The 25,925-nt window shown below is 40.9% G+C and overlaps 1 protein-coding gene across 1 annotated transcript in view; it reads right to left on the bottom strand.

Moving 5' to 3' along the window:
- Positions 1–11,375: 11,375 nt before the first annotated feature.
- Positions 11,376–25,925, bottom strand: part of LOC308079464 (ras-related and estrogen-regulated growth inhibitor) — a 40,970-nt gene continuing 26,420 nt past the window's right edge. Inside the window, exons 4-5 of the mRNA XM_080420981.1 lie at positions 18,727–18,800; positions 11,376–13,303 (exon numbers count right to left, since the gene is read on the bottom strand). Of these exons, the coding sequence (XP_080277107.1) occupies positions 12,893–13,303; positions 18,727–18,800 (485 nt within the window). The 3' untranslated portion in view covers positions 11,376–12,892. The remainder of the gene's footprint in view (positions 13,304–18,726; positions 18,801–25,925) is intronic.

The raw sequence follows: 25,925 nt of genomic DNA, 5'->3' as shown, positions 1-25,925 counted from the left end.
AAGGGTCATGAAACCCTAGGCTGATTTTGTAGTTTATTTTCCAATTCAGGTTCAAAACTACAGCAGATTAAAAACATGACGGGCTAGTAAGCAACGCAGCTGCAGCTGGTGTTAAAAATGTACTTGAGTAAAAGTACAAAAGTATTGGTATCAAAATGTACTTAAAGTACCAAAAGTAAAAGTACTGAAATGTTTGAAAATAGCCGATCTACAAGCTCACAACGCGTCGCATCGCGACGCGTTGTGAGCTTGTAGATCGGCTATTTTCAAATAGCCTATGTATAAAATAGGACTGAAGTGGTTACTGTATGTTCTATAATGTAATAATGTATATCTGCAAAGTAACTAGTAACTAAAGTTTTCAAATAATTGTAGTTGAGTAAAAGTACAATATTTGCCTCTGAGATGTAGTGGAGTAGACGTAAAAGTATTGGAAACTGAACATACTCAAGTAAAGTACAAGTACCTCAAAATTGTACAGTACTTGAGTACATGTACTTAGGTATTTTCTACCACTGTGCACAGACAGTAGTCAACGGTATTGTAAATCTAACACACAGATTATTACAATTTGATTTGATTAGCGACAGTGTGTTGCTTGCATCACAGTGTACTGTACGGTTAGAGTTATGCCATGTTTTTGCCCTGCTGTAGTTTTAGTCCTGAATTGGAAAACAAACTATAAAATCACCCTATAGTTTCATCCCCCTCAGAGTGATAGGGCTGTCATACATCAGAAAAGAATGCTCAAAATTTGTTAATGTATCCTCAATCCAGATGGAACTAAATGAAATATCAATTTTCCCATGTTGTAGTTCAATACTGTAAATGTGACATCTGCTCTTATGCATAAAGTATGGAGCTTCAATGACAGGACTGTCCAGAGTTAGTCCAGTGATGACGTTCTCTGATTTATTTACTTTATTTTGTAAAATTGACATTATAATATTAATAATAATAATAATAATACTCCTATAATTCTACAAAGCTCTGTGCGGGTGGGTGGTGAGGCCAAAACGGTGGTGAGGCCAAAATCTCTTCTGCCCGGTTCTCCTCAGTGGCTGGAGCAATTGATCTGAATTTGCACACAGCCATTGACCATTACCATGCGCACAGAACAGCGAAGCCCGTTTTTCAATTACCCCAACTGTCAGCTGTTTATTAGGGTTTTTCTGTAAAACAATGTCGCCATGGTTACTCGCCACGGCTGGCTACTGTTTGCGTTCGAATGTGACCGTTCGATGCACTAATAAAAGCCACGATTTCCCCCTGGCTTTACTGTTGACGTTGTGCCAGAATCAGAGCATTGACCCTTTAAGACTGGGAATGCATCTGTGTGTCATTTTAAAATTTCTTTGGGCTATTCAAAAATAGCAGATATACAAGCTCATAGTGCGCACCGAGTGCCGTGCTATGAGCTTGTAGATCTGCTAAATTTTTTTAAATCTTTTTTTGCACACATCTAAAAAATGTGTGAAAATCTTTGAATAGCGTGGCACTCGGTGCCGCACTATGAGCTTGTAGATCTGCTATTTTTGAATAGCCAAAGAAATCATAAAAATGACACAGATGCGTCCCTGGATTGAATGGGTAAACACTCGTTGTGTCAGACGGAGTGCTCTGTTCCCACCATAACACGGTCAATATTCGGTCAAATTAAACGTACTTACTGTACACGACGAGCTGAAATTGCATATAGCTTGATACATTGACAAAAATAAATTCAAATCAATAATAAAGTTTAAATCAATTTCGCAGACGATGTTAAGCAACGACTCTCATACAGTATGACTTTATATTTTAGATGTGTTATTATTGTCATGGAGCACTTTTTTAAAAGGTCTTCTCGTTTACCTTTGGCACTGTGTACAAATGGACCAAATTTTGCATTTTGCTGTAAAGAACAATTCAAGCTGTATTTATTGCTTTGTCTTTCTGTGTAAAGATGCCTGCCACTATTGCAGTGTGAAAAGCCATAATGAAAACTTGAGGATTTGCCATCCATTATGTGCCATGTAATAATAATGGCTGTGATGATACTGATATATCACTGTGTGTCTATTCAACCGCATAAAAGTAGAGTGTAAACCACCCACCAAACAGCCATAATACAGTATGTCCATCGGTTTGGTCTTTGGCCAGATGATTGCATTGTGACATTTATTTACCCACCTGTCAAAGAGCTGTTAATTAGGGAAAATGGAAATCTCGTTTTGGCTCCTGTAGCTTAACCCATTAAGACCGGGAAAGAAGTCAAAAGTCATTTTTTGATTTCTTTGGGCTATTCAAAAAATAGCAGATCTACAAGCTCATAGCACGCTATGAGCTTGCAGATCTGCTATTTTTGGAAGAAACTTGAAAATGTGCGCAAATCTTTGAATGTATATCATTTTTTTTAAGCAAATATTTGTTAATCAAATCTTTGCTTCTGGGGGGTCCCTGGAACTAAATACTTTGAGATGGGGGGGTCCGCAGCCAAATACATATCTTTTTGGGTGGTCCTTGACATGAAAAAGTTTAGGAACCACTGATTATAGCAATGTTTTTTTTTTTTTTAAGTTAGAAGATTTAGAAGACATTTGTAGAATCCCCCAGAAGCAAAGATTTGAGTTACAAATGTTCGCCTTAAAAAATAAATATATTCAAAGATTTGCAAAAATGTGCAAAAGAAATTGCAGATCTACAAGCTCATGGCGCGGCACTCGGTGCCGCGCTATGAGCTTGTATATCTGCTATTTTTGCCAGACCCAGGGGGTCGGGCCTACATGAGGCTTTGTCGGTCCCCCTCTCCAAACGCTTTCGTCCATACATGGGCATAAAAGAGGTCCGTCTTCTGTCCTCTTTTTGATTGGCCAAGGTTAGCGTGACGTAGTGCTCTGATCTTTCAACCACTAGGGGTCTGGCAGTACCAGGTCTCCTGGTTCCCTTGTTTAATAGCCCAAAGAAATCTTAAAATGACACACAGATGCGTTCCCGGTCTCAATGGGTCAAAGAGTCACTGTTTTCCCAATCTGGGAACCCAGAACCAAATGAGAAGGAAAAACAGCGCCCTCTGCTGTTTGTACTATCTCCAACGCAGAGCAGAATCTGTTCTTGAGAGATTACTGTTTTCCACACAGCAAAAGATAATTGGAATTGAACAGTAAAAGTAAACTATAGTAACTACCTCAAGTCCCACAAGCTCTGCTGTTGAAAATCATCTGAAAATGACTGTCCATCACCTTATATTCATGTTTTTTTTTAATATATATATACTATGCCATCTGCCTGTGTTTATTTATGTTTATATGACATCAGCCAGTTAGCTTGAGAAAAGGCAATACATTCAATAATTTTTGTTTTTTGTGAATATGATTCAGTATGGTCAAGTCGCCAAAACCCAAGCACCACAAATCCTAGGGTTAATTCATTCCATATATTAGCTGTTCATTTAAATATGCAGCCAGAGTGGTTTGGCACTAAATAATCCTGAAAAAATAGCTATAGTACTGTAACGGCATCTGTTAAGGATCAAACTTGTCATTAATGCACGGGTCCTCAAGTTTATTTGCCGATCAGTCCACCACCATGTTCTCCCTCTCTTGATGAATGTCTGCTGAATGGTGGATGGTCTTGTATGGAAATGTAAGCGTTTTAATGTTACTTTTCTGTATATTTGTGTCGGTGTGGCATGAAGAACAGCCCCCCTGTGTGCCTCAGGTGCGTAATTATGTTGTTATGTAACCTTATTGTGTGGCTGCTTATTTGTAAGAAGTGTGATACATTATTATGTGTGTTTCTGTAATTCATTGTATTTATTTGATCGCAGTACTTGGTTCTTTTGTCTGAAAACAGAATTCTGGTATTAAAAGTAATGACTTTTATTATTGACTAAATGTGTGCATTCCATTTTCTATAAGTAATCCACACTTTTTTTTCTCCATTTATGGTCATGAGAGCTAGACTCGTGGCCTCCTTTAGAAGTTATGCACGCAACTTTAGGAATATGTAGTGACAACCCCCAAATCCCTTCAACTTGGATTACCTCTGTATTTTATGCCACCTGGCACAAGTTCTGTCTCTGAGAGCTGACTGGCAACCAACATGAGGTCACCCCAGAGTTAAATCATTTGGATTCTTTCTTCTCAGTAATCTGGATAAGTCAAAATAATGGCCTTCATCCCGCAGCCAACTTTCAGTGTGAAATCAAATGAAAGGTGATCCAACCATTAAACACTAATGTCTGAGATGTGATATTAAACACGTTCAGAGAACCCTTAAAAGTTAAAACCCAGAAAATATTGCTTTCAGCTGTGTAATAATAAATGCCTGTCTATGATCCAGATGCACGTACTGTGTACCCGTGCACTTCCAACCTGGGCCCTGTGTCACGTACTTCACGTACAGGTTGACATTTGCTTGTGGAATGTGTTACATTCCAAAACACCACCAGGCCCTTGATGGTAATCAGCTCTGCTGATATGATATGACCTTACACTTGCATTCTCTAGCCTAGATGGGTATAGGCTTATATCTAGTCTCCCATCTGCCACAGGTCCCTGCCTGTTTTTAGTCCCCTATGCCAGTAAGTGGCAGACAAGCTTCCCAGCAAGTACGTACTCTGTGATATTCAGGTATGAGTGCAGAAAAACAAAATCGGGACAGTTAAAAAACCTTTTTAAAGGTATAAGGTATAAGTTATTATCAATGCACCATGCATTAGGTGTTGTTAAACTGCATCATCTGTAGTGTCAGCCACTAGGGGACGCTGTCCCCTAAAACAAAACAAATCCATTAAGTTTCTGTTTATTCCATATATTCCCCATTATAATAAATGTCTCATAGACAGTGGTGGAAAAAGTACTAAAATGTTTTACTTAAGTAACAGTATCAATACCGCAATGCAGAAATGCTCTGTTACAAGTAAAAGTCAGGTAAAAGTACAAAGCAATCCAAATGTACTTGTCTTGAAGTAGGCCTACCAAAAGTAGAAAGTAGGCTACTCATTATGCAGAATGTCCCATACATTTCAAGTTTTTAAATGTATAAAAATCTTTTGAAAATAGCAGATTTACAAGCTCACTAATGCGTGGCATTGTGAGCTTGTAGATCGGCTATTTTCAAGTGGCTGAAAGGTGTAGGCCTATAGGGTAATGTATGTTTTGTGATAATAATCTAAATCTAAAAAGTAAAGTCCTATAGTAACTAAAGTCTTCAAATAATTGTAGTGGAGTAAAAGTATAATATTTGCCTATGAGATGTAGTGGAGTAGAAGTAAAAGTACAGAAAATTGGAAATACTCCAGTAAAGTAAAAAAAATACCTAAAAATTGTACTTATAAGTACGGTACTTGAGTAAATGTACTTACTGTAGTTACTTTACACCACTGCACGTGCGTGAGCACAAGTGTGTGTGTTTGGCAAAGGTGATTTGCCAATGCAAAATATGGGCTTTAACTCTTAACTCTACTGCTATCAAAACAATGTTTCTTGCAGCATTGCCGTGGGATTCAAACGCAACTCCCGGATCTGGCTGCTTGCTATCAAAGTTCTTTATCTGAAAAAAACAACAACAAGAAGGAGAAAAAGATGCAATCAATCTTTCATAGGAAACAGTCATTCTGCTCTATGATGAGCCTGGTTGATAAGCTGTCTGTCAACAAACAGGATGATGATGATGATTGACGGGTTTCAAACATGAGAGCCTAGACATGAAGTTAATATCTAACTTGTTTTCTGATTCATGTGTTGAATGAATGAATGAATGATTGTGGCAGTGGGAACTGAAGGCTTTGTCGAGTCACACTACTGTGTGTGTGTGTGTGTGTGTGTGTGTGTGTGTGTGTGTGTGTGTGTGTGTGTGTGTGTGTGTGTGTGTGTGTGTGTGTGTGCGCGTGCGCGTGCAGTGGTGTAAATTAACTAAGTACATTTACTCAAGTACTGCACTTAAAGGGATACTTCACTTTAGGGCCGGGGACACATTTAAAAAAAATATTAAAAATAAATGAAAAAAGTTATGGAAAATTCATGGCCCCCTCACGCATTAGAGTGTCCTACTAATGCGTGAGGGGGCCATGAATTTTCCATAACTTTTTTCATTTATTTTTAATATTTTTTTTAAATGTGAACCCGGCCCGAGAGTGAAGTATCCCTTTAAGTGCACTTTTGAGGTATTATTACTTTACTGGAGTATTTCCAATAGTCCAATACTTTTACTTCTACTCCACTACATCTCAGAGGCAAATATTGTACTTTTACTCCACTACAATTATTTGAAAACTTTAGTTACTTTTGTAGATTTTCATTATTATTACAAAACACACTAACACTTCAGCCCTCTATATATTTCAGCTATTTTCAAAGATTTTTTTTTACTTGTGAAATGGGACATTCTGCACAATGAGTACTTTTACTTTTGGTACTTTAAGTATATTTTGATGCCGATACTTTTGTTCTTTTACTCAAGTACATTTTGAATACGGGACTTCTACTTAGCTACATTGCGGTATTGATACTTTTACTTAAGTAAAAAACATGTGAGTACTTCTCGTGTGTGTGTGTGTGTGTGTGTGTGTGTGTGTGTGTGTGTGTGCGCGCGCTAGCCATGTGAAGCTGCAAGTGCCCTTCCTCTGATTGCCTCATTGGCTGTGAGTGCTCAGCTACAGTCTATAAAAGACCGCCATAATTAGTCATAATAATAGCGGCACTCAAAAATACATACAGTACAAGGTGTCTGCTCTCTCAGTCTGTCTGTGTATTTCTCCCAGCCTCTCTCTGTACAATAGGCCATTGGTTCTCAAAGTGGCGTCCGGGGACCCCCAGGGGTCCTTGAGGGGGTTCCAGGGGGTCCCCAGCAAAATGTGTGAATAGCATCACAATAATTGTAACCTTTTATACTTTGGCTATTCAAAAATAGCAGATATACAAGCTCATTGCGCAGCACCGAGTGCCACACTATGAGCTTGTAGATCTGCTATTTTTGAAAAATGTTGAAGATTCGTGCAAATCTTTGAATATATTTATTTTAACGTGAACATTTTAACACAAATCTGTGCTTCTGGGAGTCCCTGGCACAACATATTTTCAGATGGGGGTCCGCGGCCCAAATATATATCAATTTGGGGGTCCCTGGCATGAACAAGTTTGAGAAGCACTGCAATAGGCTATATAAATGAATACTACTCATTATACTGTACGTGAGTGTGTATCTCTGTATACAATTGGCTATATCAATGAATGCCGTACTCATTATAAACGAGTGTGTATCTCTGTATACAGTAGGCTATATAAATGTATACAGGAGTTAGTGTGTGTGTGTGTGTGTGTGTGTGTGCATATTCTTTACAACAGGGAGAGGCCTTGGTTGTCATGGTAACTGCAATGCTTCATAGAGCAAGGGGGGAATGGAAAGATGAACAGTAGGAAGTAACGACAAGAATGTGGTTTATTTTTTTTGAGGGCTTGGAACACTGACATCGGTGATGTTTTTTTGTGAGAGCTCGTGCCGTCTATCATGTTTAACAGCTAAATAACATGTCTGTGGTCCTATAGCTGCCTCGCCCTCAACTATGAATGGTTTGTTTACTGTACTAATTACCAGTTGAGAAGATGTTCATCATGCCGTATGGGCCTTATTTTAAACAGCTTGTCAGCGGGCTCTGTGTTGCCATGCCTCTCGCGGGAGAGTGCTCATTTTAGCATGGACTGAAGAATGGTAGAGGCTTGGTCTCCAGGAGAGTGCCTGTTTACTGAGAGAACTTTGGCCCTCCGCGTCGTTCTTTCATTTCCTCCCCTACAGATAACAGATCCAAAATGTTTTCCTTTGTTTTTTTCATCTTCTCATAAGGGAAAGTTTCTCAAGAATACATCCACACCGTGTCTCCTTGCCCTCTCACGCACTCAAGTAGAATCTAACGATTGATTCTCATTGATTTGCTCCATGGTCTGTCACCATGAAAAAGTGTTGGCTATACTGTTTTCACTGTAGTCCTTGTAATGTCTGCTGTAATGCTTTTCAATGGTTATTTATGGCAGGAATGAGGGCACTGAAAGAACTGCAAGGCGGTTTCTTATCCTCATGGATGCACATCTAAACAGGATGTATGGGAGCCCTGCTTGTGCTAGGGGAGATGGGAACGATTTTTCTTGCCCTGTAACCGTTATTTCTGAATATATCACTGCCGCATCACCAGAGAGATGATCAATGAACGTTCAGTGTTGAGCTGAACAATCTATCACACAAGAGCGGCCGTGCACAGTGAGGTAGTGCACGATTGAAAACCAGTAGAAGATCATGTGTAATTGATTTAAACAGTTCATGGGTAGGTAGCCACAGTGTAAGCCAGTTTGGAGATATGAGTGTATAGGGTGCACGTGAGTGCAAATCTGTGTTTGCACTCTCGCCCCTGTGTGTGCCAACATGCATAAAGATTCTGCAGTCATTCCCTGCCAGAGACTATGTGCTGCCTGCGGCTTCGACTCCTGGGAGCGTACTGGAGACCTCGGGTAAGCACAGCAGGAGGTCACCGCGGCGCTAGTGGGGAGCCGTGTCCCCGAAGGGTGATGTGCAAATAATAAACCGCCCACCTGCCTGGCTGCCAGCCTTACCAGGAAAAACACCAAGAGCAAATTACCATCTGTAGGCAATATGAATTTATTCAAAGAATCTGTGTTGTGTTGATTTTGACAGCAAATTTTGATTCAGTTTTAGTCATAGTCTTTTGAATAAAATTCCATTTAGTTTTAGTCATATTTTAGTCATCTGAAATGTTTTAGTTTTTGTCTAGTTTTAGTCGACTAAATATCATAAGATTATAGTCGACTAAATCTACAGTTGATTTAGTCGACTAAAATGTATTTTGGCGGTGCCTTGATGGCGTCGTAATGGCTGATTTTACACTTGGTTGCATGCTGAAAATAGCCAATCTACAGCGCGACGCGTTGTGAGCTTGTAGATCTGCTATTTTCAGAGCGCAACACCTGAGCATAAAATGACTTGTCTTTTAGTTCTACTGTATCTCTTCTCCACTAGTCCCTCACTAACATTTTAATCTAGTTTTTATTTGTTGACGAAAATTGTCAATATATTTAGTCTTAGTTTTAGTCGTCATAGCTTAGTTTTTATTTCGTTTTTATTTCGTTTTCGTCAGTGAAAAAAGGTAGTCGACAAACATTTTTCGTCATAGTTTTAGTCGCCAAAATGGATACACTGGATAGTTTTACCAGATCTAAAGCTGTGTTTGTGTTCAACATGATTGCAGTTTATAGCCATTTGACTTGTCAGAGAGCTCAGGTGACAACAGACATCGTCATACTGCCATGTATGCATGCTCAGATGTTAGCGAGTACGCGCAAATCGTTGTCTGTGAGCATCATGGGAATGGGATACTTGTCAGCACTTCCCTCCATGTGAAATAAACACCATTGGGATTACTTGTCACCGGGCCAGAGGGATATTTTGTACAGTATTTGGAGTCACTGGCATAGTTAGTTATTCTCATAGAATCCTGAATACCCACAGGACTCTATACAGCTTAAGACATCAACCAGTATGTGTTTTTGAGAGAGATATAAATCAAACATGGTGCTATTTTCATTTTATTGACATAAAGTCAGACAGAACCCTCGTCTGAGTCGTATACTGGTCAGGGACGAGCCCTGGGGCTGCTGTGGTTCTTTCTCCGAGTTATTTTGGGACATTTTTCTCCTGTAATTCTCTGCCCAGATGGCCTGGCCTCGCCTCTGTGTACCACCCAAACAGAATAAAATAGATTAATTACTATTCTCTCCCTGCAGCTACAGTACAGTTATGAGCCTCAGGAACCCATTGGAAATTTAAAAAAAAACAATTTACAGAAAGTGCCTAATATGGTTACGCCATTTGAAAATCTGCAGAAATAGCTGGAAGCAAACTAGATGGGAAATGGACAGTTGCTTTTCTGCTCGTCAGAGACCCCCATGTTAAACGCACGAGAGCACACACCATGGTGAGATGTTGCATTTCTGTAGTTGACTGTAAGCCTTCACATCAGTCCTGCAATATGAACATTGGTTTTACCTCTAAGGCAGGGGTCTTCAACAGGGGGTCCGGGACCCCTAGGGGGTCCTCAGAGTTACTACAGGGGGTCCGCCAAATCTTTGTGTGATAGGATTATTACTTTTTTACATTAACCAAGTGAACCCTAGCATCCCTTTTCTGAGGAGAACTTTAGCCAAAAATAGCAGATCTATAAGCTCACAACGCCTCGCAGCGCGAGGCGTTGTTGATCTGCTATTTTTGGCAAAGAGTTATAGGTGTAGAGGGAAAAAAGAGCAGAAAAGGTTTATCTGAAACACAATTTTATACAATATAGAGGGGGTCCCTGCTTCATCTCTCTCTCAGCTAGGGGGTCCTTGGCCTGAAAACGTTGAAAACCCCTGCTCTAAGGGTTTACGTTGAACTTCATGGAGGTCATGATGGGGGCCATATCTGAGTGGTCAGAGGCATCTGGTAATCAGAACGTCACCGGTTCTCCCCCCGGCCCGCCCAATATACTGTATGTGTCGATTTGTCGAAGTGTCCCTGAGCAAGGCACTCAGCCACTAATGACCATCTGAGCAGCCATCAGCCGGGTGAAGCTGAAACAGAATTTTAGAGCCGGCCGTGGCTTAGTGGGTAGAGAGTTGTCTGGCAAGCAGAAGGTCACCGGTTCACTAAAACACAGCATGAGCACTTGTTAGTGTCAGGTTACTTTTGGTCAAAGCAGGGATCGAACTGACGACCTTGGGATCCATACTCCTCCTATCTTAGAAACGCTAGTTTTAACATTTCAGTGCTTTTTGAAAATATTCGGATACATAATATTGTATCCGAATATTTGGGGCCCCAGCTCATGTGACCCTCCTGCTGCTGCATGTCTTCCTATAAGGTAAGAGCAGACGCAGAAAAATTGGGGCCTGGTCAAATGATAGCCTTCCCTAGCCTCTGTGTATGGTTTCTGGTAAAATTATTGGCCATATCTTTTGGACAGGGACGCGCGCACGGGACACATACGCGCGCGGCCGCGGCAAAAAGCTGATTTTGAGAAAATGTCCACCATAAGCTTTCATGGTGGTGATCCCTGCACTACAGCAATGACTGTACACTTGTCAAGTTTACTTAAATTCTCTACACTTTATTACTTAATACTACTTAGTACTTTACTTGTATTTATACTGTAACTTGTATGCCATTTTAGGCCCATATGTTGGACATTGTTAATAGCACAGTATGGCGGTGTCTGCCAGACTGCCACACCAGAATTTAATTCATTACTCAAGCATGTGACAAATAAAATCTTTGAATCTTGATGACATTTGACTCCTCAAAAAAACATTCATTGGATAGTATGATGTATTTTGTTTCTTTAATTACAAGTGTACAGCTGCTTTCTTTCATCCGCCACAATTACAGAGTCAGCGACAGGTCAGGTAGGCTACACAAGGCCTACAGAATAACAGAAATAATCTCATTTTAACAGCTACAGTCCTCTGTCCTTTGGGACTCTGTACACGCCTAGAACACAACAGTGGTTAAGGCAATATTTCATCGGTAGTTTACAGTATTAAAGGTATGTTAACATCAGTAAAGAACATCTCTGGAATGTGTATGATACGGTGTGTATGATGGATTGCGAATATTTCCCTCCATAGCCTTAACATAACACAGTGAACACATTGATTCATAATCCTCGGCATATTGGTCTCGCTATTTATCTTTGTTCCTTGATGAAAAAGAGATAAGCTTGAGCCATGTCCTGGACAAAGATGGTCAGGCATGGTCTTCTGTTGGAGCCAGAGTCTGTGGGGGACATTGTTTGATGACACCAAAACAAGGTAGAACTTTTAATGAATTGGATGAATCATGGTGTACTGATGGCCAAGCATCCCAGCTCATGGCATTTCTCTAGGGTCCACACATAAGTGGACGGCTAACAGATTTTCTGACAGCACAAAGATATAATGCAACAATAATTAATTATGTTTATGCCTCGACAAATCAATTCTCGACCACAGCTCTGCAGAGAACAAGTACACACGCCTGAAGCATATCAAAGCATTCCCCTACAAACAAAGCCACAGCGAAGAAACTACAACTCATTTGTCTGCCGTCAGTGATAAATGAAGTTTGGATTCTTGCATGCGTTAGTTAGTGCAGTGAGCATGCATCATATTTAGACTGCATTTTGGTTGATTTATTGACATTGATGGTGTAAGAAATGCAACAGACACCCCCTGCAAATCACTAAGAAATAAATCACCTAGTTTTTCACAGGTTCCCAGACTAATAATGCACAGAATCAGGCCAAACATTTTGACAAGCAGTTGTCCTGGTTGGCTCCCAAATCCTTTCACTCCCCCAAAGGCCATAATGTTTGGAAGGAGCAAACTTTGTGCTTGTGACCTTTGCGTTGGAAAATGACCGGAATGTAACTCTTTCCCATGTCAATGAATCCATCTGGCGGCAGTGGCTCAGGGGTAGAGTTGCGAGTAGAGCTGGCCGGATGGAAACAGTGAGGTTCCCAGTTCGAACCCGGGCTCCCCCAGAGCTAGTGGCGAAGTGTCCTCGAGCAAGACGCTGAACCCCTAATTGCTCCCGATGAGCAGGTTGGTGCCTTGCATGGTTTCCTTCGCCATCGGTGTATGAATGTGTGTGTGAATGGGTGAATGTAATGCACAATCTATGCAAAGCGCTATATAAATGCACCATTTACCATTTTGAATGCACTTATTGTAAGTCGCTTTGGATCAAAGCGTCTGCTAAATGACTGTAATGTAATGTAATGTAATGTAATCTGGAGCCAATAAATTGTTCTAAACATCATTTTTGAAAACATTTATATTATCTATCTTTGTTCTTCCGCTGCTCAAAGGACGATGGCGCGTGTGTGTCCCCCCTAGCTGCTGATCTTGGTCAGCATCTTGTTGATGGCCTGCTTGACGTGCGTGGTGGAACTCCGGCGTCTGGTCTTGCCCTGGACGGCTTTGCGGCGCCTCACCTCGCGGCACAGCTCGTGGAAGGCCTCCGCCACGGCGCCGCCCTCGTCGGCGCACGCCGAACACTCGTAGAAGGCGCAGGCCATCTCGGCCGCCAGTCGCTCTCCCTCCTCCGTGCCGACCTGTCTGACGTGGTCCAGGTCGGCCTTGTTGCCCACCAGGACCACAGGCACGTTCTTGGGCTTCTTCACCTCCTCCAGGAGGCTCCTCAGCGGCGCCAGCTCCTCGAAGCTGCCCCGGTCCGTGATGTCGTAGACGATGACGAAGCCGTCGCCCCAGCGCATGTGACCCTCCCGCTGCTGGATGTCTTCCTATAAAAAGGTAAGAGCAGACGCAGAACGACGTGTGTGTCTCATGATACAGTGGTGGAAAAAGTACTCAGATACTTAAGAGTACTTAAGTAAAAGTATCAATACTGCAATATAGAAATACTCTGTTACAAGTAAAAGTCCGGAATTCAAAATTGACTTGAGTAAAAGTACAGAAGTATTGGCATCAAAATGCAATTAAAGTACCAAAAGTATAATGTACTCATTATGCAGGATGTCCAATTTCACAAGTTTTCAAATGTATAAAAATCCTTTGTAAATAGCCGATCTACAAGCTCACAATGCGTCGCATGTGAGCTTGTAGATCGGCTATTTTCAAATGGCCGAAATGTACATGTAGGGCTGAAGTGGGTAGTGTATGTTTTGTATTAATAATCAAAATCTACAAAGTAACTAGTCACTAAAGTTTTCAAATAATTGTAGTGGAGTAAAAGTACAATATTTGCCTCTGAGATGTAGTGGAGTAAAAGTATTGGAAATTGGAAATACACAAGTAAAGTACAATAGCTTTTTACTTAAGTACCGTACTTAAGTAAATGCACTTTCCACCACTGCAAAAGACCCAGTGAGCTATTAGTTATCATTATACCCTGTTGATTGGTAAACAAGTACAAATCTTGTACAAAGATCGGGAGTCGAACTCGCGACACGCTGTCAAGCTAGGCTGACCTAGCGCGTCTGATATCTGGTCTAGAGGGCCGGGTTCAAAATCTCCAGAGAAAAAATTCTGTGAGATCCCATTGGTTCACCGATCTGTCCGTCAGCCCCCGCCCCGCCCCATGCCCCTCCTCCTCCCCCAATGTGCAGCATTGAGAGAGCCCTGACGTCACAACATTTGGAGTGACGCCCACTGCACTCTTGGTTGGTTGGGGAAATGAACCACTTCCTATGCCAGGAACGTCAACAGGCTGGTCCAGGCTCTTATTTTTGAGCAAAACGCGAAGGAAAATAAAAGCCTGGAGATCGAGGCAACTGTCGAGCTGGATTACCAGCGTAAGTGGTATGCGACTGGGCCGCTAGGCCAGCGGGCGCCCCTGTATTGCACTTTTTAAACGGAAGTTACAAAGTGCTTCACAAAACTGGATACAATTGAATACAAATAAATCACACAATTTAAAAGTGCATGGTAACAAATACAAAGAGCTAAAACAACAAGAATGAAAACCAAGAGAGATTCAAGAGATAATGCACCATAAGGTGATTTACGGAGAGGCTTTTCTGAACAGTCTTTTAGAGGGGATTTAAAAGACGATACAGAATCAGCTGGTTGGATAGGCCTCAGGTACAGTAGGGCATTCCAGAGTCTAGGAGCGTGGCCAGCGATACCCGATCACCCTTAATTGCTAGGCGTGATCTAAGGACCTTTAAGTATTTATTATTTAAACTGTTCATTGGTAAATAAGTAGGTATCATTAAAAAGTGTTAAGGGCCATTCACACTGAGCACTATAACTGTAACTATAACTATAAAAAATATAGTTTTAAAAATCGAGTCAAGTGGATGGCAGAGTTCACCCTGACTATAAAAAAAATACAATGGTGAACGATATAGTTATAGATATCTTTATAGTTATCGTGCCCCTTATCGTGCCCAGTGGGAATGGCGCTTAAATCGGTAAACAAGTCAAGATGTCCAGGCTGTTGTTATTGTTGAGGGACTGCTAACTTGGTAGAGATGCTATAGTTCCTAGTTTTTGCACCCTGCTAGCAGATTGCTTTTCTGCACCTGTGTGTGTATTGTCAGTTTATTGACCTATAACGTCATTAGAGCATGCCATCATTCCTTTGTACATTTTTCCACTGAGTTGTGATTTGCTATAAATTCTTGTCTCAGAAAAGCCTGTCCCCACTCCTCCCTCTCATACCTGGTAAAGCCACGAGTTTAACCCTTTCAGACCGAGAACGCATCTGTGTCATTTTAAGATTTCTTTGGCTATTCACAAATAGCAGATATACAAGCTCGTAGCGCGGCATGAGCTTGTAGATCAGCTCTTTTTTTTTTTCGTGAAAATGTGTGCAAATCTTTGAATATCCATTTTTAACTCTGTTACAACTTCTCATCTCAAAATATTTTGAGATGGGGGTCCGCGGCCAAAATTCATATCATTTTTGGGGGTCCTTGACATGAAATAGTTTGAAAACCACTGATTATAGCAACATATTTTTTTTTATTTTTGTTAGGATATAGAAGACATTTGCAGAATCCCCAGAAACAAAGATTAAAATGACACAGATGCGTTCTCGGTCTTAAAGGGTTAAAGAAAACCTCTAACCACCTGAACGGTGTGAAATCTTAAGCAGCTGCTTTTAATATGATCATGTTGAAGCAGCCAGTCTGGAGGTAACAGGGTTTAACTGGTCGTGTGTCGGAACTTTAAATCTAAAACCTGACTGGAGGGAGGCTGAGCTCATAGTTATTGGCAGAGGAATAATGAGTTAAAAAAAAAAAAAAGAGGGAAAAAAAGCTGCATTCCACAACGTAACACAAAGTTTATGTTTGACATCTGTATACCTGACCGACTTCTGAACCTGGAATTTATGAGCTGCAAAGACGACTCCACTCTCCATAAATCAAGATAGCATTAGTACTCGGTCTTAATCCAATTTGGGGGTTCATGTTTGTAGTGTCGTCACTTTTGTTTTGTTTTCCACACCGTAAAATCCTCCTCAGTGTTAATTCAACTTTGAGACGTGTACATATGTAACCACAGTCAGAACGTTACGGTACTAGATCAGTGCTCGGCCCTCGGATGGCCATGTCTGGAAACACTCAAGCCCCTTCTATTCTTAATGCAAGCTCAAAAATAGAATACAATGTAATGAGAGAGGGATGACTTGACTGGAAGTGCTGCTGTGGAAATTGACTGCCGCCTGCGGAACACCTACGCTCTGTGGCAGCCGCAGTCATCATTTCATCTTAAGCTGGCTCCAGACCAATCCAAATCGGCCCGATTTTGGGCCGAATTGGCTTCGGGAAGCGTCGGCCAGTCGGTTAGGGGTCCGTCGGGGGGTCCGTCGGGACCTTTTCGGCCGACCCAGAGCCGACCGAACATGTTCAGCTTTTTAGCCGACTGGTAGCGCAGTGGCAGTGACAACAGAGCGCTGTCGGTGTTGCCAGATTATGTGAGAGAAACAAGCGACCATGTCTAAGAAAACCTACATTCACTGTTTCTCGTGAGGGAGAGGGGGAGAGAAAGAGGGGGGAGAAAGAGAGAGAGAGAGGGAAAGAGAGAGAGGAAGGGAGAGAGGGGAGAGAAAGAGAAAGAGAGAGGGGAGGAAGACAGAGAGAAAGAGGGTGGGAGAAAGTGGGTGAGAGAGAGGGAGATACCAGGAGCGAGGGAGAGAGAGGAACGGAGAAAGCGGGAGGGAGAAAGAAAGGGAGAGACGGAGAGAGAAACGGAGGGAGGGAGAAAGAGCGAGGTAAAAAGCGGCAGAGAGAGAAGGAAAGAAAGAGAGGGAGAGACAGAGGGAGAGAAAAAAGGGAGAGTGAAAGATTGAGAGAGAAAGAGCGAGCGAGAGATTGAGGAGACGGAAAGAGGGAGAGAGAGAACGAGCAATTAAGTGAATTGCTTTCACCTGCTGCTGCTGCTGCTGTGCGGAGTGTGCTACAGGGCATATCTCCGCCAAGCCAGGGTGACCTACCCAGGCTCATGAAATTCATATTCAGGCATAGTAGCCAATTAGAATGAAATCTGCAAAAACGGACTCATATACTGATACAGAACCATATATTGGCTATATATTATGGCTGTCGGGTGGAAATCTTGTATGTTCCTTTTTTATTATTATTTAAAAAACATTTAAAATCGTGAAAATAGCCAATCTACAAGCTGTAATTATTAATAATTAAGAAATACTATATTTTAAAGAGTGAAAAATCAACTAAAGTCATTATTAGTGCAAGTTCATTCACATTTCATTTGAATGAAAATAACTTGTGGGTAAAATACATTCTGTGAATCTAATGTGATTAATGTGACCCCTACTTCAGTCAGTGAAGTCCAGGGCTGAATGTGACATATTGAGACCTATATAACTAAATATTGGTCATTTGCCAACACATTATTTTGTGAAATAAATGGGTAATATTTCACAGATAGTTATACTATTCTTATAATATATTAAAATACAATCATCCTTAACCTTCAAGTTAAATGCATTATTTCCGTGGACTTAAAAATCATTTTTGGACTTAAAAATCTTTATTATTTTTTTGGATGGCCTTCCTGCCCTGGCAGGAAGGCCGGGCAGGGCCTTTGTGCCCTCCAAAAAATTACAACACCAAAGGCCAAGTGGCCTTGCCCCTAAAATGACGAAATTCCAGGCTTGAATGCAATAGATGTACTCTGAGTCTGTTACAAGTAAAAGTCCGGAATTCAACATTTACTTGAGTAAAAGTACTAAAGTATTGGTATAAAAATGTACTTAAAGTACCAAAATAGCAGATCTACAAGCTCAGAACGCGTGTATCGCAACACGTTGTGAGCTTGTAGATCTGATATTTTCAAATAGCTTATAGGTATAAAATAGGGCTAAAGTGGTTAATGTATGTTTCATAATGATTTATATCTGCAAAGTAACTAGTAACTAAACATTTCAAATAATTGTTGTGGAGTACAAGTATAGACAATTGGAAATACTCCAGTAAAGTAAAAGTACCTCAAAATTGTACTTAAGTACAGTACTTGAGTAAATGTACTAGTTACTTTACACCACTGCACGTCAGTGAAGAAAAAACGCTGGGAACATCCCTAAGTGGCTTTGCAGGGAAACAAGCCCAAAGTCGCTTATAATAAGCAGACCTGGCAACGCTGGCAGGCTAAAAGTCAAATTAGCACATGAATGGCCAGTCGGCTGACAGACTTAAATGGCAACTTTTGCCAACCGAATACCAGTCTGTTGCAGTCTGGAGTAGTCTGCAATAGTCTGGACGAGTCTGTTTGGTGCGGAGTTGCCTTTAGGCTGCAGGCCTTAACACTAGGTGTTCCCTCATGGCTCATACACTGCTACCAATTTAGCACAAAACGAGAAGCATCCAGCTCTGCTACGGCTGACAATACAAACAGGGGTCAGCACAGGGAAATAGTCTAAACGTCTCTGTGTGACCAATGAATGATACGAAACTTGCTGGGAGTATTTCGCATCAAAACTATTCATAGAGTGAAGCTGATGCCTCATTCATACACGCCTTCATTCACAGTGAGAAATTGACCTCGTTTCAGATAACAAGGTCGCTTTATCGACACGTAATATTTGCGTTGTGTGTGTGTGTGTTGTGTGCGTTGTGTGAGTACACAAACAACAGTTAAAAAAACTAAAAAACAGTGTGTAACACGACTGGTTTGTGTAATTTTTTCAATTCTCTGGGATTGAGGCTTACACATGTTTGAATGCAGCTGTGCTTACCTGCCCTGCAGTGTCCAGTATCTCCATGCTTACAATCTCATCGTCAATGTTTGCTTGATGGCGATATGTCGATTCTGCAACAGTCCAAAAAAACATTTATTATAAATATATATATTTTTTGTTTTTATATAGTGACCACGGCTAGAAATAAAACTACACCTCAATTATGTAAATATTTGCTGTTGTTTTGGAACAGTTTTGTTGTTTCAGTATTTTGGTTTCTAAAATGTCAGTTATTCCAAGAGTTTGACCAAGCTGGTCGTAAGTGATTCCTGCTACGTTGAAATGGCCTGACCTTTAACCTCTGAGCCGTTTTAACAGCAGGATACGAGCTGCTTACACCTGGACACAGGAACACAGGTGTGAACTCTGGTCGTGACCCCTATTGTTTTCACCCTGGACAGGACAGGGGGGTATTTAGCTAGATTGCCCTCTGTAAAAAATCCCATCTGTGTAAACACCTCACAGAGAGCACAAAAGCTGCCTGAATTCAAGCCTCCTTGTAAAGAAAGATTTCGGTTTGAAATCTTGCAGAGTTTCTGAATCTATCCTTGCCTGCTGTACCAGCATGTAAACTCATGGCCAGGTTCTGCAGCCATTCCTCAACAAGCAGTGTGGTTTCTGTGAAACTAGCATCTCTAAAAGGTCCTCTAAAAAGACCTACCAGGGCCCCTAGCTCTGCGTGTTGTTAGTAACTCACCTCTCTGGGACATAAATCGATCCCCCTGCCATCTGTGACAGTTCATGGGAAGCCTGAGGCAGAGAGAGCGGCGTAGATTTATAGTCTTTTAGCTGGAGGCTTGAAGCAGGTCTCTGAGGATTAGCGCCTCACACCCAAAGGCCCAAGAGAGAGCCTATTTCAGGAGCCATCATTCCATCAGCTGCCTGCACCCCCCCCAGAGCCCCACCTCTGTGTTTGGGTGGACAGTGAGATGATTTAACCCTCCTGTCCTAACCTATCTACGGCTCTTACACAAGAACAAGACCAGTCATTTTCCTGGCAGCTAGTAATTCATCCCTCAATGCTTGGAAACTACTGTTTACACACCAGGGGGAAGAAAGAGAAAGTGTCATATAGCCGACCCATGTGTCTTTAAACTGGAAATGGAGGCTTATTTGTCAATGGCTGCCCTCAAGGCCTACTGCTCTAAAAGGATGGTCTGGCATGTTTTGCCCATTGACTACGACTATGTTTCATTTAAGAATCCCTGCTTAATTCAGAGCCAGTTTATTATAGGCTGGAAGGGAGGAATAAAAACAATTACCCAAGGTCTTACCCCCTTCATCTACACCTATGAAAATGAATAGGGCTACTACAACTATATCATAATCCATAGCATCAAAAAACTGTACAAGAGAAACCCCACTTAGGGTTTATTTGTGGAGTGTGTATGCACCTAATAAAAGCTGGCACACAGCTAAATGTGTTAATTTACTGTTTTCCGGGTTAAATTAACACTCAGGATTTTACTGTTTAAGAAGCTCCATGTGTCCCAGTGCTTATTATGGCTTTTTCTAGGAACACAGAACTCGAGAAAGAGTTTGAACAACTGCGCCTTTTCAGTTTCAAGTGTATTCCTATGGCTTGTTGTTGTTTTGTAGCGCAAATGTAAATTATGTAGGAAAAATAAACAGGCTTTACATAGCGCACATGTTTCCTATTGAGGCACAACTAATAGCATCCTCCTGGTTCTAGTTTGAGGTCAAGGATAATGCAATAATGTGTGTGTGAATGTGTATTGTGTGTGTATAAAATAGCCCTATTCATGAGGTATTCTCAAAGGCACAATCATAAACGTGAAGTATTTGAGTTACCTATCCACTACACTAGAACAAATGATTAGGATAACCGTATGCATAATACGCTCCTATTTCACTCATCAGTAGCAGCAACAAAACCAACCAGCAACAAACCAACCAGCAGCTATAGATAATTGTATCAGCAATAAATAAATACATTTTCACCCCAATGTAGTCATTGCCAATTCCCTACGTGTTTTTTAAAAGTCCCTGTCACTGCCAACCCCTACTGTTTGGTGTTAAGGCAACTCCGCACCAAACAGACTCGTCCAGACTATTGCAGACTACTCCAGACTGCAACAGACTGGTATTCGGTTGGCAAAAGTTACCATTTAAGTCAGTCAGCCGACTGGCCATTCATGTGCTAATTTGACTTTTAGCGTGCCAGCGTTGCCAGGTCTGCTTATTATAAGCGACTTTGGGCTTGTTTCCCTGCAAAGCCACTTAGGGATGTTCCCAGCGTTTTTTCTTCACTGACGTGCAGTGGTGTAAGTAACTAGTACATTTACTCAAGTACTGTACTTAAGTACAATTTTGAGGTACTTTTACTTTACTGGAGTATTTCCAATTGTCTATACTTGTACTCCACAACAATTATTTGAAATGTTTAGTTACTAGTTACTTTGCAGATATAAATCATTATGAAACATACATTAACCACTTTAGCCCTATTTTATACCTATAAGCTATTTGAAAATAGCAGATCTACAAGCTCACAACGTGTTGCGATGCACGCGTTCTGAGCTTGTAGATCTGCTATTTTCAAACATTTTTGTACTTTTACTTTTGGTACTTTAAGTACATTTTTATACCAATACTTTAGTACTTTTACTCAAGTAAATGTTGAATTCTGGACTTTTACTTGTAACAGACTCAGAGTACATCTATTGCATTCAAGCCTGGAATTTCGTCATTTTAGGGGCAAGGCCACTTGGCCTTTGGTGTTGTAATTTTTTGGAGGGCACAAAGGCCCTGCCCGGTCTTCCTGCCAGGGCAGGAAGGCCATCCAAAAAAATAATAATGATTTTTAAGTCCAAAAATGATTTTTAAGTCCACGGAAATAATGCATTTAACTTGAAGGTTAAGGATCATTGTATTTTAATATATTATAAGAATAGTATAACTATCTGTGAAATATAACCCATTTATTTCACAAAATAATGTGTTGGCAAATGACCAATATTTAGTTATATAGGTCTCAATATGTCACATTCAGCCCTGGACTTCACTGACTGAAGTAGGGGTCACATTAATCACATTAGATTCACAGAATGTATTTTACCCACAAGTTATTTTCATTCAAATGAAATGTGAATGAACTTGCACTAATAATGACTTTAGTTGATTTTTCACTCTTTAAAATATAGTATTTCTTAATTATTAATAATTACAGCTTGTAGATTGGCTATTTTCACGATTTTAAATTGTTTTTAAATAATAATAAAAAAGGAACATACAAGATTTCCACCCGACAGCCATAATATAATAGCCAATATATGGTTCTGTATCAGTATATGAGTCCGTTTTTGCGGATTTCATTCTAATTGGCTACTATGCCTGCATATGAATTTCATGAGCCTGGGTAGGTCACCCTGGCTTGGAGATATGCCCTGTAGCGCACACTCCGCCAGTGGTGTAAAGTAACTAAGTACATTTACTCAAGTACTGTACTTAAGTACACTTTTGAGGATTTTTTACTTTACTGGAGTATTTCTAATTTTCAGTACTTTTACTTCTACTCCATACATCTCTGAGGAAAATATTCTACTTTTACTCCACTACAATTATTTGAAAACTTTAGTTATTAGTTACTTTGCAGATATAAATTATTACATTATAAAACATACAGTAACCACTTTAGCTCTATTTTATACCTAGGCTATTTGAAAATAGCCGATCTACAAGCTCACAACGCGTCGCGAAGCGACGCGTTGTGAGCTTGTAGATCTGCTATTTTCAAACATTTGAGTACTTTTACTTTTGGTACTTTAAGTACATTTTGATACCAATACTTTTGTACTTTCACTCAAGTACATTTTTAATTCGGGACTTTTACTTGTAACGGAGTACTTCTACATTGCAGTATTGATACTTTTACTTAAGTAAAACATTTGAGTACTTTTTCCACCACTGCGCTCCACACAGCAGCAGCAGGTGAAAGCAATTCACTTAAACAAGGGTTGTGTTGCGCACCAAAACTGCGCAAAACTAGGTCAAATCAATCAATCTCTCTCTCTCTCTCTGGGAGCAACAACGAGAAACAGTGAATGTAGGTTTTCATAGACATGGTCGCTTGTTTCTCTCACATAATCTGGCAACACCGACAGCCCTTTGTTGTCACTGCCACTGCTCTGCCAGTCGGCTAAAAAGCTGAACATGTTCGGTCGGCTCTGGGTCGGCCGAAAAGGTCCCGACGGACCCCTAACCGACTGGCCGACGGACCCCTAACCGACTGGCCGACGCTTCCCGAAGCCAAATCGGCCCAAAGTCGGGCCGATTTGGATTGGTCTGGAGCCAGCTTTAGGGAGAGTGTTGTCTACACCAGGGGTTCTCAACCAGTCGTCCGGGACCACCAGTGGTCCTTGAGGGGGTTCCAGGTGGTCCCCAGCTAAATGATGGAGAGTTGGTAACCAAATGGACCCTTATAGATCTTTAACTCTTGAGAGTGTTTCATTTTACACTCAAGAGTTAAATTATTGTTAAACATCTGCATTACTACTTAATTTACAAGAAGTCTAGAAGTCAACGTTTGCCTGTTATCTCTCCTAATCGTACCAACATCAATACAGCATGGAAGTGTGTACAAAATCGTATCCAACGATAACAAAATATTCGAATTTTTGGGTCTGAGAGTCTAAATCTTGGTCAAAAGGTGGTCCGTGGCTCAAATGCCGAATATATAATGGACCTTGATTTGAAAAGGGTTGAAAACCACTGGTCTACACTGTAGACCACTACTAGGTCTCCTTCGATACACATGGAGTCGCCATCATCCACTTCTTTCAACTGACAGTGCAGAGTTTCACTGGGAAGGTGTGCAGAGGAACACGCTTATCCTTCACAGTTATGCTCCCTGCTAAACAGGTGCCCCAAACAACCTGTAGGAGGCGCTAGTGCAGCGACAGAGAACCCCCTCCCCCCTGCCAGCTATAGACCCCTTAACAGATGACGTCAAACTGATAGGAACCAGTATGCTCGCGCAGGCCGGCACCAAATGAACCCCATTCTGTCATGTCTCGACTAGGACGCGCCTCACTAGCCTCACTAGCCAACACTAGTCTCTAGTCTCAATGTTGGTAAACAAATAATTGGTCTATTTGTGTTCCTTGGAGGACCCTGCCAAGCTGGAGGCACTGCGGAGGAATCGAACCCTATAGTCTCCATGGTGATGGGCAGGAACTTTACCCCTGCACCACTCGGATGCCCACAAAATACATTTTCTAAAACACAACCAACTTTCCTCATTAGTGCCAAAGTAGCACTAATAAAGATTCAATTTTAGTCATAGTCTTTTGAATCAAATTCCATTTATTTTTAGTCATATTTTAGTCGTCTGAAATGTTTTAGTTTTAGTCGACTTTTAGTCGACTAAATCTGCAGATGATTTAGTCGACTAAAATGTTTTTTTTGGCGGTGCCTTGATGGCGTCGTAATGGCTGATTTTACACTTGGTTGCACGCTGAAAATAGCCGATCTACAAGCTCACAACGTGTCACGCTGCGACGCGTTGTGAGCTTGTAGATCGGCTATTTTCAGAGCGCAACACCCGAGCCCAACCAAACATAAAACGACTTGTCTTTTAGTTCTACTGGATCTCTTCTCCACTCGTCCCTCACTAACATTTTAGTCTAGTTTTTATTTGTTGATGAAATTGTCAATATATTTAGTCTTAGTTTTAGTCATCGTAGCTTAGTTTTTATTTAGTTTTTATTTAGTTTTTATTTAGTTTTTATTTAGTTTTTATTTAATTTTTATCTAGTTTTTATTTAGTTTTTATTTAGTTTTCAGTGAAAAAAGGTAGTCGGTGAAAAAAAAATTTCATAGTTTTAGTCGACGAAATCAACACTGCAAAGAAGCTTTGCACACATGCGTTTAGATCGAGTCTGGTCAAGCCCTGGTTACAGAGACTCAGGCCAGTCATAGAAGGAGATTTGGTCAGACGAACAAAAAGCTTTATTTTCTTCACAGGGCTTGATCTTCAAAGTTAAGTCATCCGCTTTCTTGACGGTATAAACTGGTACACTGCACATGATCAAAGCCTCCCTGTAGGGGGTGGACTAACGTAGCACAAACAGGACAGGGTTATAGACAATATTAGATTGTCCATATTATATAACTTCCTGCTGGAATGAATGTATTGGATCAAGCTTTTCAATAGCCCTGATGTGTGTGGCATTGTTATAGCTATAGAGACAGAGCTCTTATTCGCTCATGCAGTCAACCCTGTCAAATGCTGAGGTGGATAAGGCAGTAACTGTACAGAGACTAGACATTAGTGTTCTGATTTAAGACCAAAGTGAGGTGAGTGACTTCAAAACACACACACAATACACAGAAAAAACTTGACCATCGGAATTAAAATAGAAGCTACTGTAATGTGGTCAAGGATGCAATTTGTTTTATAAGTCTATTATAAATAAAACATTAATCTCTTCGTATTAACAGAACGATACCATGAACTCTGAAGAAAGAATTTCGATTTCATCCTTGCTGTTCTCTCTGTTGTTTAAATCAGCGGTTCCCCACCAGTGGTCTTTGGAAGGGGGGGGGGGGGTACCAGGGGGTCCCCAGCAAAATGTGTTAACATAGCGTCACAATCATTTTAACCACTTAGCTTTGGCGATCCAAAAATAGCAGATATACAAGCTCATAGCGCGGCACCGAGTGCCGCGCTATGAGCTTGTAGATCTGCTATTTTAGAAAAATCTTGAAAATGTGTGCATAGCCTTGAATATATATATATTTTTTAAAGCGAACATTTTGAACTCAAATCTTTGCTTCTGGGGGGGGGTCCCTGGCACAACATTTTCAGATGGGGGGGCCGCGGTCAAATGTATATCAATTTAGGGGGTTCCTGGCATGAAAAAAGGTTGAAAACCACTGGTTTAAATGTCAAACCGGCAAAATGTGTTAACATAGCGTCACAATCATTTTAACCACTTAGCTTTGGCGATCCAAAAATAGCAGATATACAAGCTCATAGCGCGGCACCGAGTGCCGCGCTATGAGCTTGTAGATCTGCTATTTTAGAAAAATCTTGAAAATGTGTGCATAGCCTTGAATATATATATATTTTTTAAAGCGAACATTTTGAACTCAAATCTTTGCTTCTGGGGGGGGGTCCCTGGCACAACATTTTCAGATGGGGGGGCCGCGGTCAAATGTATATCAATTTAGGG

This window comes from Gymnoscopelus braueri (genome assembly GCF_963280865.1).
Source record: "Gymnoscopelus braueri genome assembly, chromosome: 23".
NCBI classification, from domain to species: Eukaryota; Metazoa; Chordata; class Actinopteri; order Myctophiformes; family Myctophidae; genus Gymnoscopelus; species Gymnoscopelus braueri.
This window is presented reverse-complemented; position numbering and strand designations above follow the sequence as displayed.